Source organism: Micropterus dolomieu, linkage group LG07 (genome assembly GCF_021292245.1).
Source record: "Micropterus dolomieu isolate WLL.071019.BEF.003 ecotype Adirondacks linkage group LG07, ASM2129224v1, whole genome shotgun sequence".
Taxonomy (NCBI): domain Eukaryota; kingdom Metazoa; phylum Chordata; class Actinopteri; order Centrarchiformes; family Centrarchidae; genus Micropterus; species Micropterus dolomieu.
The window spans coordinates 32,036,185-32,053,740 of record NC_060156.1 but is presented as its reverse complement, the minus strand read 5'-3'; the positions used below and the strand labels follow the sequence as shown (position 1 = coordinate 32,053,740).

General features: G+C 42.4%; 1 protein-coding gene across 3 annotated transcripts in view; it reads right to left on the bottom strand.

Annotated features, from left to right (window-relative positions):
* nmi (N-myc (and STAT) interactor) overlaps positions 1-17,556 on the bottom strand; it is a 37,240-nt gene that overhangs the window by 18,456 nt on the left and 1,228 nt on the right. Inside the window, exons 1-8 of one of the 3 annotated variants that reach the window (XM_046054235.1) lie at positions 16,287-16,651; positions 16,116-16,184; positions 11,058-11,216; positions 10,852-10,968; positions 10,542-10,704; positions 10,018-10,124; positions 9,559-9,745; positions 689-792 (exon numbers count right to left, since the gene is read on the bottom strand). In XM_046054235.1, the coding sequence (XP_045910191.1) occupies positions 689-792; positions 9,559-9,745; positions 10,018-10,124; positions 10,542-10,704; positions 10,852-10,968; positions 11,058-11,216; positions 16,116-16,184; positions 16,287-16,325 (945 nt within the window). In that variant the 5' untranslated portion in view covers positions 16,326-16,651. Of the gene's footprint in view, positions 1-688; positions 793-9,558; positions 9,746-10,017; positions 10,125-10,541; positions 10,705-10,851; positions 10,969-11,057; positions 11,217-16,115; positions 16,185-16,286; positions 16,652-17,556 lie in introns of those variants that run through there. The other 2 variants (XM_046054237.1, XM_046054236.1) reach the window with 2 other exon arrangements.

The following is a 17,556-nucleotide window of genomic DNA, read 5'->3' as shown; positions in this document are numbered from 1 at the left end:
TCCTTGCCTCTGTCGCCTAGTGCTGCTCTTGGTGGGAATTGTTGGGCTTCTGTAAATAACATCACAGAGTATGGTCTAGACCTGCTCTTTTATGAAAAGCGCTGTGAGATAGCTGTTGTTGTGATTTGGCGCTATATAAATAAAATTTATCCGCATAGCAATGCATCAAAGAATCAATCATTTTTCACACCCCTACTATGTATACAGTCTAACATACGTACCATATGTATACACATTTTAATCAAAAAGCCAGGTAAATCTAGCTGCTAAGATAAATGTAGTGGAGTAAAAAGTACAATAATTCCCTGGACTAAAATATTAAGTCTGGACTAAAATATTTTCAGTCAACTAAGTTGAGTTGTGCTTTTCAGAAATGCCATGAATTGCCATGGAAGTGGTATTATATGTTATATATTAGTAAATACTGCATGTGTAAATGAAAGGATAGATGAGATTTTCGCTGTTTTGATTTAGTAGTGACTCTAGATAAAGGGTGGAATTATTTACAAAAACTGCATCATAATGTACAGATGAAATCATGTGCTCATTCCAACCCCAGTCTTTGGGTTTAAATCGTTTTTGTGATCAGTGTGGTTTGTTAGGGTTCTACACTGGAGTATGTATTATGGAGTATGTATGGGAAAACAAAAGCAGGAGAGGAATACCCAGTCTTAGTACTGTATCTTACCTGAAATTTGCGCAGATGGTATTTGTAAATGGGTCCAACCTCCACATTCACTTCATTTTCCAGATCCACACGGTACCTCCCTCTCAGGGCCAGGCTCTCAGCAACTACAGTTACACACACACACACACAGAGTTGACATTGGATAAGAGTTGACATTGACAGGAGTTTACATAGATACAAAATTAAATGGACACGAGTTGGCATACATAGGACTTGACATGGACACAGGCTGACACAAATACTATTTGAATGCTATATCTTTATATCCCTTAGACTTACACCTTAAGAAGTGCAGGGTTTTCACAGTTGTCTAACTAAGAATTTTCAAGGTGAACCCCAAACATTCATTATTATAATAATTGGTGGCAGTCATATCCACTTCTTGGGTGGCAAAGGACTTGTTCACAAGGTATGCCATGGCAAGGACATTTTCCCACCGATTAATACACTTACCATTACACACCAGTGTTATCAATTACACAGGACATTTTACAAGAAGATATATTCATATGTTCGCTCAAAATCTGTATTTTGGCAGCCTCACTCTTGTGGTGCACTTGAAGGTGTGTGTTTAGAGGTGTTGCCTCCAGATGCTGCCACCTTCATCAGACAAAGATTACAGATTACTAGAGTAGGTGTAGTGTTATGTGTTTAAGTCCAGGAGTGCACCTCTGATGCATGCGCATGTATAACATGGTAAACAGTAAATGGTGTGTCGAACCTGGAACTTTCTTTGAGTTATTAGTTGGAAGAGCAGCAGCTCTCTATGGGACCTATCGGAGTAGCAATTAGGTTAAGATGTGTTCTAAGAGCCAAGTTAACTGACTGACAAGTTGAGGATGAGAGAGGTAAATATAATTTTAGCTCACTAACAATGTTAGCTTGGCTTAGTATACTTAAGCTACATTTCTAGAAGAGGGCCCAGCTATGCTACATGGTTAACAATATAAGAGCATTGACACGACTAATCAATTCCTCAGTCCCAACAAATCCAGTTTTGTAACTGCTTTTCAGAATTGGTTCTTGAGCTCCAGTTTTAGTAAATAAAGAGCTAAATACACACAGAATGTGGGTGTAAATTGACTAAGGAGACATTTGCACTGCAACACTGTCCAATGCCGTTTTTCCCATTACCAGTACCAGCTCAACTTGACTCAACTCGCTTCCTGCTTTCTTACAGTGCAGATGCTTTGCTGCTTGCTCTTGCCTCTGCTCGCATTCTTTTGTTGAAACTCTTTTTCCTGCCAGAAATTATGAGCAGCAGCTCTTGGATACTTTTAAATCACGGGGACTGTCATCTATTCAGATAAAGTAGGCTATTGCCATACTTTAAACACTTTTATGATCTAAGTGCGGCCTATCAGTAGCACTAGCTTGTACTGCAGTGACTGGAGTTATAGCTAATGCTAATTAGCAACAAGATGCCCCCCCCTTTTCCACTGACGACATCCACAAACTTCTACAGAAAACTGCAGTGCTGGAAACCAAGATCCACAGGTTAGAAGTGAATGTGAAAGTGAATGGACTATGTGGGAATGACACTACTTTGCCATGGACCCAAAACAGTGGACAAGAGCATGCTAACAAATGGCTAATTAGCACCAACAAGACTACGAAGAAGCACAAGGCCTGTGTACTGAGTAATTAATCTGAAAGTGGGAGTCTTCCCTGGAACTCGCCTAGTGCAAAGCCTAAGAGTAAATCATTCCCTGGGGAAATTGGAGGACGAGTAACAGGCAGAACCCAGCGTTCTGAGATTTGTGATGTGATTGGCTGGCCTGCATCATCATGCAGGCAGAGCGCCTCTTCAACCCTTAGTTCTTAGTAGGACACAGCCGTGGACAGCTGCGAAAGGGAGAGTTAGCAACAAACCTCCACAACAACTTAGTGTGCAACAACAGAACAGATTTTTACCACTATTGCAGGACCCTGGATCTCCGTCTGATGACCTGGATAATCTCCCGTCCTCACACAGAAAGGTAAGGACTGAGAGTAAATCAGAAAGTAAAAGGCTGCAGTGAAAGCTAACGACTGGGCCTCAAACTCTGATTGTGGGTGAAGCTGCTGTCAATGTAAGGAGCATGTGCAGTAAGAACACCAAAATACTCTGCTTTCCGAAGGATACGGTGTCTGACTTGGCAGAAAGAATCCTGCATATCGTGGCTGAACATCCTGCTGTGAAAAACATCATACAACACATGTTTTGAAGCAACAGTCTGAAGTGTTGAAAGAGGCTTTTAATAATCTGTTGAACACAGTCAGCTCTTTGAATGCTGAGGTGTTTATCAGTGGCCCTATACTGCCAATCCAAAGAGGAGCTGAGAGATTCAGCAGATTGATGGCATTGAACACGTGGCTCTCAACGGCATGTACTGTCCATTCACAATTCATTGAAAATTTTTACTTTCTATGGGACCGCATACATCTTTTTAAGGCAGATGGACTTCGACTTAACAAGTCCTTTTAAAATTGTTCAGCTCCAACCTGTTTTACTGTCTGCGTCACTCATCTGTTCCCTCTGCCAAGGACAAGAGGAATCAAAACAAGAAGACATAACACAACACGCCAGAAACCTTGAAGGAGAGCCACCTCAGCCCCCACAGGAAGAGAGCTCTGATCACGGGAGATATCTGAGCCAAGAGAAAGAGCCTCCACCTCCCTCACTGAAAACCAACAGTTAAGATTCACCATCTTTACCCCCCCAATCCCCATCTAGGACACCCTTCTCTCCAGACACCCTTTCTCCCTCCTCCCCCCTGTTGGACTTCACTGATCACATGAAATAGCTGGTTATTGCTGGGACCAAATTTACTCCCCGCACCTTCGCTCGCTCTACTCCCATTCCCTCTACCCTAAACCCCCCTCACTGTCCACCTCCACCGCTGGTTCTAAGTCCTACAGGTTTGACACGTGTCACAAACACAGCGGCCAACCCGCCCTCCTGCTCCGCAATGGCGGAAAAGCCCAGAAAGCTCTGTCTGATACGTGCTGGGTCCAGGCTACAAGGAAAATGGCACTCATGACTCTTCCCAGGACAAGCCGGGGCCCAATGTGCTGGTAGTCTTCTCCATTCCTGTTTTGATAGTTAACACACTCATCATTCTTTTTCTGTTAAGAAACAGGAAGCACTCAACATAGCCTGCAAATTTAGCATTAATTCCTCGTCAACCACAACCTGTTGCAAAAAGTGGGCCAGATAAACTAAATTTAGCTTTATTAAACGTCAGGTCTGTTGCAGGAAAAACATTTTTAATCAATATTTTTATAATCACTCACAATATTAATTTCATGTTTTTAACTGAAACTTGGTTGGACCAAGATAACAGTGCAGCTGTCCTTATCGAGTCTACCCCTCCTAACTTCAGAGAAGCTAGAGTGCATAAGAGAGGAGGTGGAGTTGCCATTTTGTTTAATGACTCCCTCCAATGCAAAAAGATGTCTTATGGGAATTTTGCTTCTTTTGAAGATGTGGCTCTTCAGCTGAATTCCTCTTCTTGAGCCATTTCTCTAAATATCTACAGGCCCCCTAAATACTATGAAAACTTTTTTGATGACTTTGGTGAACTGCTGTCTGTGTTGACTTTGACTGTGTGGTTATTGTTGGTGATTTTAACATCCATGTTGACAACCCCCAGGACAGAGGGACTAAAGAACTGTGTTGTGTTCTTGATAATTATGAACTGACTCAACATGTGACGGAACCCACACACAATAAGGGGCACACTTTGGACTTGGTCATCTCCAAGGGTCTGGACATTTCCAAGGTTGTGGTGGCTGATGCTGCTCTCTCTGATCATTCCTGTGTTTTCTTTGAGAGTGCTATCTGCGTGCACACTAATGTACAAACAGAGGTAATCACAAAACGGCATATCACTGAACACACTTGTGAAAAATTAATCGAGGCTTTCTCTTCCACACCCGCCCTCTCACGGGTCTCAGTCGGTGATAATTTCAATTCTAAAGTTACAAAGGTTACTGATGCCATTGCACCAGCCAAGGTGAAGGTGGTCTCTGGTAAGAGAAGATCTCCATGGAGAAATGCCACGTTGGTTATAAACTCTAAAAAGTGAGTGTCAAAACGCTTAACGCAGGTGGCAGAAAACAAATCTCCAGAGCTGAGCTGACACAGGAAGCACATCCTCTGCTGGGCATTCCTGATGGTGTTGGGCTCCCACTTCAGGTCCTGGGATATAGTGGATCCCAGAAACCTGAAGGATTCCACAGCAGACACAGGGCTGTTGAGTATGGTGATGGGGGCAGAGTGGGGGGGCTCTTTCCTGAAGTCCATGATCATCTCCACAGCTTTGAGCGTCTTAAGCTCCAGGTTGTTGACTGACTGCACCAGAGAGCCAGCTGATCAACCTCCCATCTGTAGGCCGACGTGCCACCGTCCCGGATGAGGCCGATGACTGTTGTGTCGTCAGCGAACTTCAGGAGTTTGACAGATGGGTCTCCTGAGGTGCAGTCGTTGGTGTAGAGGGAGAAGAGAAGTGGGGAGAGCACACACCCCTAGGGGGCGCCAGTGCTGATAGTCCGGGTTTCCCAGCCTCACCTGCTGACTCCTGTCAGTCAGGAAGTTTGTGATCCACTGACAGGTGGAGGCTGGCACAGTGAGCTGGGTGAATTTGGTGCTGAGGATGTCCAGGATGATGGTGTTGAACGCTGAGCTGAAGTCCACGAACAGGATCATTGCATATGTCCCTGGAGAGTCGAGGTGTTGCAGGATGTGATGCAGACCCAAGTTGACTGCATCATCCACTGACCTGTTAGCCCTGTAGGCAAACTGCAGGGGGTCCAACAAGGGGCCTGTAATATCCTTCAGGTGGGCAAACACCATTCTTTCAAAGGACTTCATGACTACAGATGTCAGGGCGACAGGCCTGTAGTCATTCAGACCAGAGATGGAGGTTTTTTTTGGGACCAGGATGACTGTGGAGCGTTTGATGCAGGAGGGAACTTCACACAGCTCCAGTGATCTGTTGAAGATCTGAGTGAAGATGGGGGCCAGCTGGTCCGCACAGATTTTCAGGCACGATGGTAAGACACCGTCAGGTCCAGGAGCCTTCCTGATCTTCTGCCTTTGGAAGAGGTGGCTCACGTCCTCTTCACAGATCTTGAGTGCAGGTGTGAGGTCAGAGGGGGAAGGTGACTGTTTGAAGATGGTGTTGGAGTGGGGGAGAGGTGTGACTCTGGGCTTTTCAAACCTACAGTAGAAACCATTCAGCTCGTCTGCCAATCGTTGAGTACCAGCAGTGTTGAGGGATGGTCTCCTGTAGTTGAGAGTGTCCGTATTTAGCTTTTTAGCATAGCACCTCTTTGCAGCTTTGACCTCTTTAGTCAGTGTGTTCCTGGCCTGGTTGTACAAGACTCTGTCCCCACTTCTGAAGGCCTCCTCCTTGGTCTGACGAAGCTGCCTGAGTTTCGCTGTGAACCAGGGTTTTTGGTTGTTGTATGTGCGGAAGGTTTTAGTCGGCACACACATGTCCTCACAAAATCTGATGTAAGATGTCACAGTGTCAGTTAGTTCGTCCAGGTCAGTGGCTGCAGCCTCAAAAACACTCCAGTCAGTGCAGTCAAAGCAGGCCTGTAACTCCAGCTTTGACTCGTTGGTCCATCTTTTCGTTAGTTTTCTGGTCGGCCAGGTGTAGTAACACCTCACTAACACAGGCCTGAGGTGGAATGTAAACAGCGACCAGAACAAACAAGGAAAACTCCTGCTGTGAATTAAACGGTTTACAGATTATAAATAATGTCTTTAGGTGAGGCCTGCACGATTTCTTCAACACTGTGACATCTGTGCACCAACCTTTGTTTATATAGAAACAGAGTCCGCCTCCCCGTGTTTTTCCCGTGAGCTCTGCGCAGATGAGATTAAATCCCGGTAGGTGAAGTGCGCTGTCTGGGATGTGCTCGATGAGCCAGGATTCGGTGAAACGGAGGGCAGCAGATCTGCAGAAGTCCGAGTTAGTTCTGTTGAGGAGCAGCAGTTCGTCCATTTTGTTGGCCAGAGAGCGGATATTCGCCAGGTGGATTGAAGGGAGTCTCAGCTTAACCAGCGCGCCTGCACGTTTTCCCCTGCGCCGTTTCCAAAGGATCCCAAACAGAGCTGCCGCTCCTCCAACTAATAACTCCGGGAAAGTTCCAGGGTCATTAAAGAGCGGTGGAATAGTACGAGCAGTAGAAAGTCCAATGTTTAAGAGCTCTTCTCTGGTAAAAGTTACCAGAGAGGGACGGCAGAACACAGCATTAATTAACAAAAACACAAAACGCACTACGGAGGGTAATCCCGAGGTGGCCGTCTGCAGCGCCATCTTGGTATTTAATTTAATTTTTATTTAATTTGATTTTATTTTTAAGTAAAATCATTGAAAAAGCTGTTTTTCACCAGCTTAGTGCTTTCTTGGCACTAAATAACTGTTTTGATGTCTTCCGCTGAGTAACCGTATTGAGCAGGTCAACGATTGGATGTGCCAGAAATAAAGTTATTGTTTTTGGAGCCAGGGAAGAATGATTAAAATTTGGTGCTCAGCTTTAATCTGTGATGTTACGAACCACAAATCAAGCCAGAAATCTTGGCGTAGTCATGGACTCAGACCTGAATTTAAGCAGCCACATTAAGACAATTACAAATTCAGCCTACTATCACCTGAAGAATATATCAAGGATTAAAGGACTTATGTCTCAGCAGGTTACCAACTTATCCATGCATTTATCTTCAGTCGTCTCGACTACTGTAACAGTGTCCTTACAGGGCTCCCTAAGAAATCCATCAGACAGCTGCAGCTGATTCAGAACGCTGCTGCTCGAGTCCTCACTAAGACCAAAAAGGTGGATCACATCACTCCAGTTCTGAGGTCTTTACACTGGCTTTCTGTCCGTCAGACAATTGATTTTAAAATCCTGCTGTTAGTTTATAAAGCACTGAATGGTTTGGGGCCAAAATACATTTCTGATCTTCTGCTTCGTTATGAACCATCCAGACCTCTCAGCTCGTCTGGAGCATGTCTGCTTTCTGTCAAAACTAAACGAGGAGAAGCAGCATTCAGTTATTATGCTCCATATATCTGGAACAAACTCCCACATAACTGCAGGTCTGCTGAAACTCTTTTTTCAATTTCCCTGTGTTGCTTTTATGTTTAATGTAAAGCACTTTGTTGTTGAAATACGTTGTACAAATAAACTTGCCTTGCCTTACTCCACTCGGTTTCGCCGTGCTCTGTTTTCCATTGCAGATAGTACGCAGAGATAGTACCCCTCAATGTAGCTGGTCGTCATAGCGACGCCACACATAACTGCCGCAACGTAATGTTCAGTGCGACACACACACTAGCGACCCATATACAGCTGTCTCTTGATTTAAGTTAAAAAGTTTCAACATTCCTCAGAATGTAAAGACTAGTGCTGCAGCTAACGATGATTTTAGTATTCAAAGCTTTTATAGATTATTTCAACAATTCATCGTTTAAGAAGTACCTTTGCTTGGCAACGGCGCACCCATTCCCAGTTAACGAATGACTGTGGCTGTGTCCGAAATCCCCACTCATTCACTACTCCCTACCCCTCTGTAAGGAGTTGTATGTAGAGCACTACACAGTGAGCTCACTCGCATTATTAAAAATTACTAAAACAGTTTTGGACACTACCGATCGTTATTTTGGCGCCGTTTATTGCCTTATTGCCATCGGACAATCAGTTTTTTCTATCAGCATGATGGTATGTAGGGCTTGGTTGGTGACCATAGGTTGTACACTACTTTTCCAATTGCATTCTGGGATACACTGAGTGGACTATACAGGGTATAATAATTATCACTATATATTCGGACAGCACTAAAAAATGGCGAGCTCACTATATAGTCCACTATACAGTGAGTAGTGGGTGATTTCAGACGCAGCCTGTGAGGTTACAACTCACGGTCCAAAAAGGAGAACAACAAACGCACATGTGCACATTTTCAGCTGAGGACTGCAGCTTACTTTGTCTAGCCTTCAACTCATGATTTCAGTTAAATGCTAAAGTTGCTGTTACCTTGTCTGTGGTCCGCTGGCAGAACACCGGCTGCTTTTTGTTCAGCTGCCGTCGTGCTGTTGCCGAGGCGACATTAGTTTTGTTTTACGGTAGACGGACGGTAACATTACAGAGTTGTTGTTTTCTTTAGCTTGAAATAATCCCATACTTTGGACACTTTTTTCTTTGTCTCTCGCTATTTTCTCAGTGCCATTATAATCACGTCATGTTCACAGCAAAAGCACGATGTGCAACAGTAATAACTGTCTGTGTGAAACAGTGTTCTTAACAGTTATATGGATTAAACAAAGCATCGATGCAAAGAATTTGTGTCAATGCATTTTATTAATCGATTTAATCAATGAATTGTTTCAGCCCTAGACAAGACAGATAAGCAGTATGAAAACGTTCCAGCTGTGTTTTACGCTGCCATTGTTGCTGCAGGAACCGGCCGGCCACACACACTGCCGGTCGCCTTCCCCTGCCGCCACTTGCGGAGCTCCTCAACTCCGAAAACTTTCACACATTTTTTGTTCCGCCATCACTTCTCGTAAAACTGCAAATTTTTTAAATCTACACAGCTGATTTCTCACCTCAAAATTTCTCTGTAGCGGATTTAGTGATGAAATAATGTGTGAAAATTGTAAAATATAACTGTCTGGCGTGCACAATGATGATGATGCAGTGAATGGTGACGATTCTCAGCAGCCTGCTGTTTTCACGTCACATTTTAGTATTAGGTGATACGAAAAAACCTGGTAGCAGGTACAACTTTTCCGCAATGGAAAACTAAAAAAGGCAAGTGGAGTCAAGGTGAGCTGGTACCATGCAGTGGAGAAGGGGCTTAAGTAAATGATTTTTACCTCCAGGGTGGAGAAAAGTGATATGTCCTGTCCCAGTGTTCTCATCGTACTCCACACGTTCCACTTCTCCTCCTCCTCTGCTGGGCCTGGAGAAACTCATCTCCAGCCGGTCCTTCATTCTCTCCTCTGGCATGGAAGAGGGGATTTTGGAAACCTTGAGCTCCTTTCTGGAAACATCGAGGTGGACCTTCATTGATGACAGCACACAACAATTACAGGGAGTCACCGCAAACAATACTTACCAAATACAGTGTAATGGAATAACAGGACAATGTGCACCGCTGTTCTGAAAGGCAGTACTGATGCTAGGAAATGAGTTGGTACGCTAAAACTTTAAACACTTTAAAGTAAAGCTTCGCTTCCAAGTCTGGCGTGCACACACACAATCTGTTTGTTGATGTGCAGCAATACTTGTCATGGCCTGAAAGTGTAAAAACACCATCACTGCACAAAATGTACCTCAAACTTAACAGCAGGATCCATGGTTATTCTTTTTGGTTTCACTTCCAAACTACTGCTGTCACAGGACACAGAGCACTTGGCAGTCTTCAGGATTTGAGAGGCAACTGGAGAACAGAAAAAAATGAGAGAGATAGGTATACTCATCACAGTAAGGTATTGTTAAAGTATGGGTTTGGTATCACTACTGTAACGTATTGGCACTGACATAAAACAAATGATCCTCATCCCTAATCCCCAGTGAGTTCACTTTGGACATGTTCGTCTGTTACTGTGCTAGTCATTTCATCTTCTACTACATGTCCAAAACAGCAGCAACCTCTGCTGGCTCAATAGCTACATAACTGAAAATGAATAAACAATAATGCAGGTGGGCACACATGTTAGGGTCATGTAAAGTTCAGTTCACTTCAGTGATTTACTTTTCTACTTTAGAAAGAATCTGAATAATATTTTAGAAACAAACTCAGCTTCTTATCATATTACAGTCTAACAAGTAGTAGAGAAGATTAAGTCACGTGTACCTTTCTCCTCTTCAAAGGTGACAAGTGCCTGTCCGTTTTGCAGAAGCACAGTCGGTCTCTGGCTGATGGCAAACACTCCTCTGATTGGCTGATTATCGTCCTCCCTCTCCTCTTTATTCTGAGCGCTGAACTTTACCTCTGTGTCTGGAATCTGGGCGTAAATCTTTAGAGGTGGAGGAACACACAGACTTACAGGACAATAATTGTATCTGTGACATCATAAAAATTATTTTGTATGTTAATACTGGTGTAATTAATGTAGTCTTATTGCTGCACATTGGAGGGTCCTGAGGACTTTCTTCATTCCCACCTTAAATTTCTGCTTCAGTTTGATAGACTTCGCCCTCTTAGCTTCCAGTTCATCTTGACATCTCCACAGTTTGTCCTGCAAATCCGCTTTGTGTTTACCAAGCTTTTGAATTTCATCCTGTGTGAAAGAATCAAGAGGAAGAAATTAATGAGTTCCTTGTTATTCTCATCTAATTTCCTCCAAGCAGCCTGTAGATGTTACTGTACCTGCACTGCATTCATGCTTTGACTGAACTCCTTCTGACAATCCTCTTGCTTTTTGACACAAGCAAACATCTCTTGCTGGGCATTTGTCTTGGCTTCATCCTCTTCCAGTTTTTCCAATATCAGCCTGGCTTTCACATCATCAGCTTTCTCTGCTTTAGTCTTAAAGATAAAGCAGGAAGAGTTCAGAAAGACTCCAGCTAGACCTGAGGACAGGCTGCACAGAAACTGTTCAGGAGAAAATAGTTCCAGTTCCAGATGATGGTGGTGGATTACGCCATTAACGGGAACACATGTTGTTGAATTTTCTTAATGTATTTTTTTAATTCTGTGAACACCACAAACTGAATTATATTCACCTCAATTGTAGTGGCAGTGGAGGCAGAAAAACTGGATTAATACCACAAGAGGGAAGAGACTGCAAATCGACAGTAAATGGACTATATAGAGCAGGGGTAGTCAATTAAAGAGGTGGTATTATGCTCATTTTCAGGTTCAAAATCCTATTTAAGTGTTGTACCAGAACAGGTTTACATGGTTAATTTTCAAAAAACACCATATTTTTCCTCATACTGCACATTGCTGCAGCTCCTCTTTTCACCCTGTGTGTTGTACACTCCGCTCTTGAGCTACAGAGTGATGCATCTTACATATACAAAATCTTTGTTGGGAGTTGCACATGCGCAGATCCCAGGTAAAGACTACTAGCCAATCAGAAGCAAAGAAGGGCGGGTCGTAAGAAACAAGGTAGTGTGATCCAAATCAAAGCCGCTTCAGACTGCGACCGTAACCTAGCAAATGGTATAAGTTACTCACAAGTCCTTCATCATTGTTCCATATCTTACCATAAACCACTACATAAATCACCATATTTCAACTCAATCTGCCAAAAATTGGCCAAACAATTTCAACGTTTGCTCAGTAGCTTTCACATCAGGTGTAACGTTAGCATTATAGCTATAACTTTAGCAATGTTAGCCAACGTTTACAACAACTCCGCACTTGAACAGTCTGTGAAGTTACATTGCTGTGTTTATTTTAAATATAATTCACAACCAATAAAGCATACTTACAGGTTGTGATTGTGAATTTCCAGGCCCAAACAGAGTCGGAGTTGCATCGTCTTTTAGGACTAAATGTTGAACTGTTGCCAGTGTTCTGACGATCTATGCTGTCTTGCCGAAAAATGTTACCATAGCGCAAATCGATAGACTCGACTCTACTCGGCCCTGCTCCGTTTTCCATTGCAGACAGTACCCAGAGATAGTACGTAGCTTTTCGTCATAGCGACGCCACACACAACTGCCGCAACGTAATGTTCAATGCGACACACACACCAGTGATCCACACAGCTTTCTCTTTTTTAAGTTAAAACGTTTCAACCTTCCTCAGAATGTAAAGACAGATAAGCGGTATGAAAACCTTCCACCTGTGTTTTCCTCTGCCATTGTTGCTGCAGCGGTCTGTGTGACGGCGGGAGCAGAGGGCTTTGTGAGCGGGCGGCTGGCCGGCCTCACACGCTCCTCCCGCGGGTCGGCGCAGGCTTCCCCCGCAGCCACTTGTGGAGCTCCTCACCTCCGAAAATATTCAAGCACATTTTTGTTCCGCCATCACTTCTCGTAAAACTGTCAATATTCGAATGAATATTCTCTCTGACCAATCAGCAGTCTGTCGTGTTTTCACGTTACATTTTAGTATCCCTCAGCTCACTTGGAACCTCGACGGAGGTGATACGAAAAAAAGAACCTGGAAGCAGGTACTACATTTCTACAATGGAAAACCAAACAAAGGCGAGTGGAGCCAAAGGGCCTCCGCTCAGACTAGCTTAGTTTGAGGGCGTGCCTGACCCCCGCAAGCTGCTTGGCAAGCTTTATGACGCGTTTTCATTGTGACGTCACAAGTAAAGGAAGTGAAGGGCTGGACTACAAATTAGCTGTTTTCAAGCGGTTCAGAGCAGAGTTTTCTGTGGGAGATGGGAAGTCCCCTTGGGCTGGACTTTGGGCTTTTTCAGTTTGCAAACCTGTTACATGCACAAAAAAAGTGAATAAAGGAGAGGGAAAAAGGGGAAACTCAAACCTCACTTTTTATTAGATTTTTCTGAAATGAAGTGGCTTATTTTTCAAAATCTACATAAAAACGTCATATTTTTAAATACAGCTTTTACCTTACTTAAATTTAGAATTTATTATTAGAATAGTTATTTATAGTCCCTATAGTTGGATATGAAAACTGATAGAAAATATTGTTAAAAAATGATTGAATTGTACTTATTTGATTTGAAAGTAAGCTATTGACTACATACATGTGGATACAACAAGACTTTGGCACTGAATGATAGTCGTTATGATGTTCCAGAACTTTACTTGAGGATATTTTCTCTAGCTGGTCTTTGAATTTTAAAGAATTCATTTCCCACAGAAAACTCTGCTCTGAACTGCTTGAAAACAGCTCGTTTGTAGTCCAGTCGTTTCCCTTTCATCCCTGTGACGAAACAGGGAACTTTTACTATTCATGTTAGCGGAGCGCTAAACCGGAAGTTAGCCTGCTCGGCCGGCAAAAGTCAACGCAGTGGACGCTGCAGCGCTACTGCCGACTGGTGTTTGGGGGTGTAATTTCGGAATGACGGATACACCGACGCACGTAGACCCTACGCAGGAGTATAAATCAAGCTTAATAACTCACTCTGAAACTCTCTCGTTGCTCCAGTACATGTTGCCAAGCTAGTCGGCAACATATACAGCTGAAATGAAGCATGTTTTCTGGCTTCTCACTGGCCCACCCTTCTCTGCTTCTGATTGGCTAGTAGTCCTTAACTACAAACTGCGCATGTGCAACTCCCAACAAAGATCATTAAGAGACAAGATGTATCACTCCATAGCTAAAAGGAAGCACAGGGTGAAAAGAGGAGCTGCAGCAATGTGCAGTATGACAAAAAAATGGTGTTTTTTGAAAAAATTAAACCTTGTAAACCTGTTCTGGTACAACCCCTAAATAAGATTTTGAACCTGAAAATGAGCATAATACCACCTCTTTATCTTAAAGGTTCAGTGTGTAACATTTCTGAGGATCTATTGACAGAAATGCAATATGAGATCCATAACTATGTTCTCAGTGGTGTATAAAGACCATACATAATGAACCATTATGTTTTTATTACCTTAGAACAAGACATTTTTATCTACATAACTGCGGGCACCCCCTCCTATGGAGGTTGCGGTATTTTGTCGTCATGTTTCTACCATAGTCTTAAACGAACAAACAGCGCTACAGAGCGCGTTTCGTCATCACGGCGTGCTTCTTCTGCTTGTGTAATTCCGGTAGTGTAGATGCCTGTCACTACATTGAATGCGTACAAAGAAGAAGAAGGACTAATAATAATAGCAATATACAGTCTCTGAGTAGTCTTCTGGTTTATTAGAAGTAAAAAGAGAAGTGACATTTGGACAACTGAAGGAGCACACAGTTCTACAGTCTGTGATTTGGCTTTGCCAGTTACGTTAACGACACAATCAGCTGATCAGTAACGTTAATTGGCAATAAAACCGTAACGTTAGCTTAGAGCATGGAAGCATCAGCCAGCTAAACTTTTACTGACTGGTAGGAAAACATTTATTGTTAGTTGGATTGGTTTATTCTCCAGCGCTGTTCTTTGGCTTGTGGCGTTATGTTAGTTGGATTAATTTCATGTAGTCTCTCTCTCTCTCTCTCTCTCTCTCTCCAGCGCTGTTTTAGCTTTGTATGTTACATTCCTGAGAATCAGCTGATTGCTAATTGGCAATAAAACAGCAGCTTCCCAGCATCGAAGCTAAGATCAGCCAGCTAAACTTTGAAAAAATATGTAGTTGGATTGTAACTTCATGTAGTTATTCTCCAGCCTCTGTTATGGGTTTGTTATGTGGACAGAAAAGTGCTGTTGCCTTCCTGAGTCAAACAGCTGATGAATATTATCGGTAATGAAACGGTAACAGCAGGGAAGCTCAGATCAGCAGCTAAACTTCACATTTTACTGCCTTGGTGGAAAACAATATATAACAAGACCGTGTGCCTATCAAGTGACCAACAATAAATACTTTCCGAATTTGCATTAAAAAAACTTATTGGATATTGCTTCCCACTGTGCACACAAATATATAATTTGTACTTTCACATGCTAAATGCCCATTAAAAACGTTACACCGTGTTACCACAAGCTGAAATTTTGGCTGTCAGTACTACTTTGTGTTTCTGTTGTATTTAAAAAAAAATTAAAATAGACATTTTGGTAATGTTTGCAGAAACAGTGAGGCTTACATTGTCCTGGTATCTGTCAGTGGTCATACTTGATGCACTAGATGTGATAGTGTTAGAGAATTTCTTCATTTACTTTGGTATGTTAGTCCAGATGAGCCAACACTCCCAAGATGTAAAATACTGTATTACAGGAGTATGAGACATGATGTAGCACTTCATTTCTTCATCTGGCTGTTGTTTATTAATGAACAAGTAACAATAATATTCAAAAAAACATCTGGTTTTACATAATATATATATATATATATATATATATATATATATATATATATATATATAAAAGAAACCTCATTTCTTGACTGGTATTTTCTTTTATCTCATAGATGATATCTACGGCTCGCTTGGATAGGGGAGGGGGGGTGCAATTCGCAGCCCTCACCACTAGATGTCACTACAACTTACACACTGAACCTTTATATAGCCTATACAGAATGCAGGAAGTTAACTTATATAATTAAGTATTTTCTCCCCCTTGGTGGTCCTTTAATTTAAATAAAGGATCTGAGTGCTGCGTTCTACTAACTTGATGCTTTTCACGGAACTGTTGAATTCTCAGGAAGCCTACCTTTTTGAACAGAAATGTAGGCTACAATATTACACCATACCGCAATGTATTTTGCCAGATACTGTTTTGAAACTCCGCGTTGAGCGACTCGCGTTTTTCTTTCTGTATGCTGAGTTCGACCTAAACTTACTTCGGTGTTGAAATAAAACGGTAGCCTACTTCACTCTGGAATCCCATATTTAAATATTTTGAACTATGCGTCTTACCTTCCACGTCTCCAGCTCTTTCTTGGCCTCCTCCATTTGACTTCCCTCCTCCTCCAGACCACCGTCCATCTGACAAAAAGGAATAGCCCTGTTACCAGCTGAACCGGACTACAGTCCTTCCCAATAAGTAGGCCAACGATCACACTCGTCAAATACTTTAATATTCCTTACCTTGTCTTCTATCGGGCGGTTACTGTAAATCTCCGCCATGACCTGACTGACGAAAACGAAACTCTTTTCACGAAATAATAACTCCAGTCAAATAACTTACTGCCTGTCCTAATAGTAAACCTGTCTATCGTTTCTGCTTTATTTAGCTGTCGAATAGTCGTAAAGTGGGGGGAAAATACAAACAGAGAAAACGCACGACGCAGGTCCGACTGACTGAAATCAAAAGTGAAAGCTAAGAAGGCTGGATTGAAGCATATGCCGCGTTCCAGACTGCTCGGAAATGTTCAAGTTGAAATATCTGACAATCAACCTTAAAGCGTTGCAGCCATAGACTGTATATCAAAAGGTTCCAGCTGCGTGGTGATGCCTGACTCCGAAAGGGAACGAAAAACATGGCTGACCGTGACAAACACTTTGTAAAGTGTAAGCTACACAGTTGCGCCCTGAGTAATTTATTAAAGAGGTTTTAATAGCTGGTTTGTTTGACAATACTTTAGAGACTGAGTAAGACATATTGTAATTCAATACAGAACAGATGAAATGACGGGGTGCTTTGAAGCGTTCCATGCATGTGAAATTTACCAATAAGACATAATAGTACAGAATCATTGATGAATCATTAATTTACAATTTAGAAACAAGACCAAGATGTCTTCAAATTTTGGTGTTAATGTGTTGAATCTCTGAAAAGTCAATAGAGCAACTTCTATCCAGAATTCTTGAGAATAAGTACAATTAAAGAAAAGATGACTAAAGGATTCAACGTCTAGTTTACAGAAAGAACATAAAGCTGAAAAATCTGTTTTAAATTTATTTAACAATTTAATACAGGATAGTATATATGTGAAATTTTCATATGAACTAGTTTCATTTCATTTAGTATGAGGAATTTATTAAAATCTGACAAGATATCTTCTGCCAAGTATTCTGGGGAGTTTCATTTCCATAAGAGATCCAATTTGGGAAAGTCACTATGACCAGAGAAGCTGGGATTGGCTCCAGCCCCCCGCGACCCTGTACGCAGGATGGTTCAGCTTAGTTTGCCACTATAAACTCAGCTGGTGGAGACAGACCAGTCCTCCTCTCTACCAGCAGCATCAGAGGGAGGAGGACTGGAGGGATTGAGCTGTTCATTCTTTCTAAACTTCAATCAGTATGTTGATGTCAGGAATAGGATTTATTTTACAGACATGTTAGATTTGTTTCCAGTGAGATATTAGTGACTTTGCTGTTGTAAATCCTGTTGCTGCTCTAGAAACAACATTTAGTT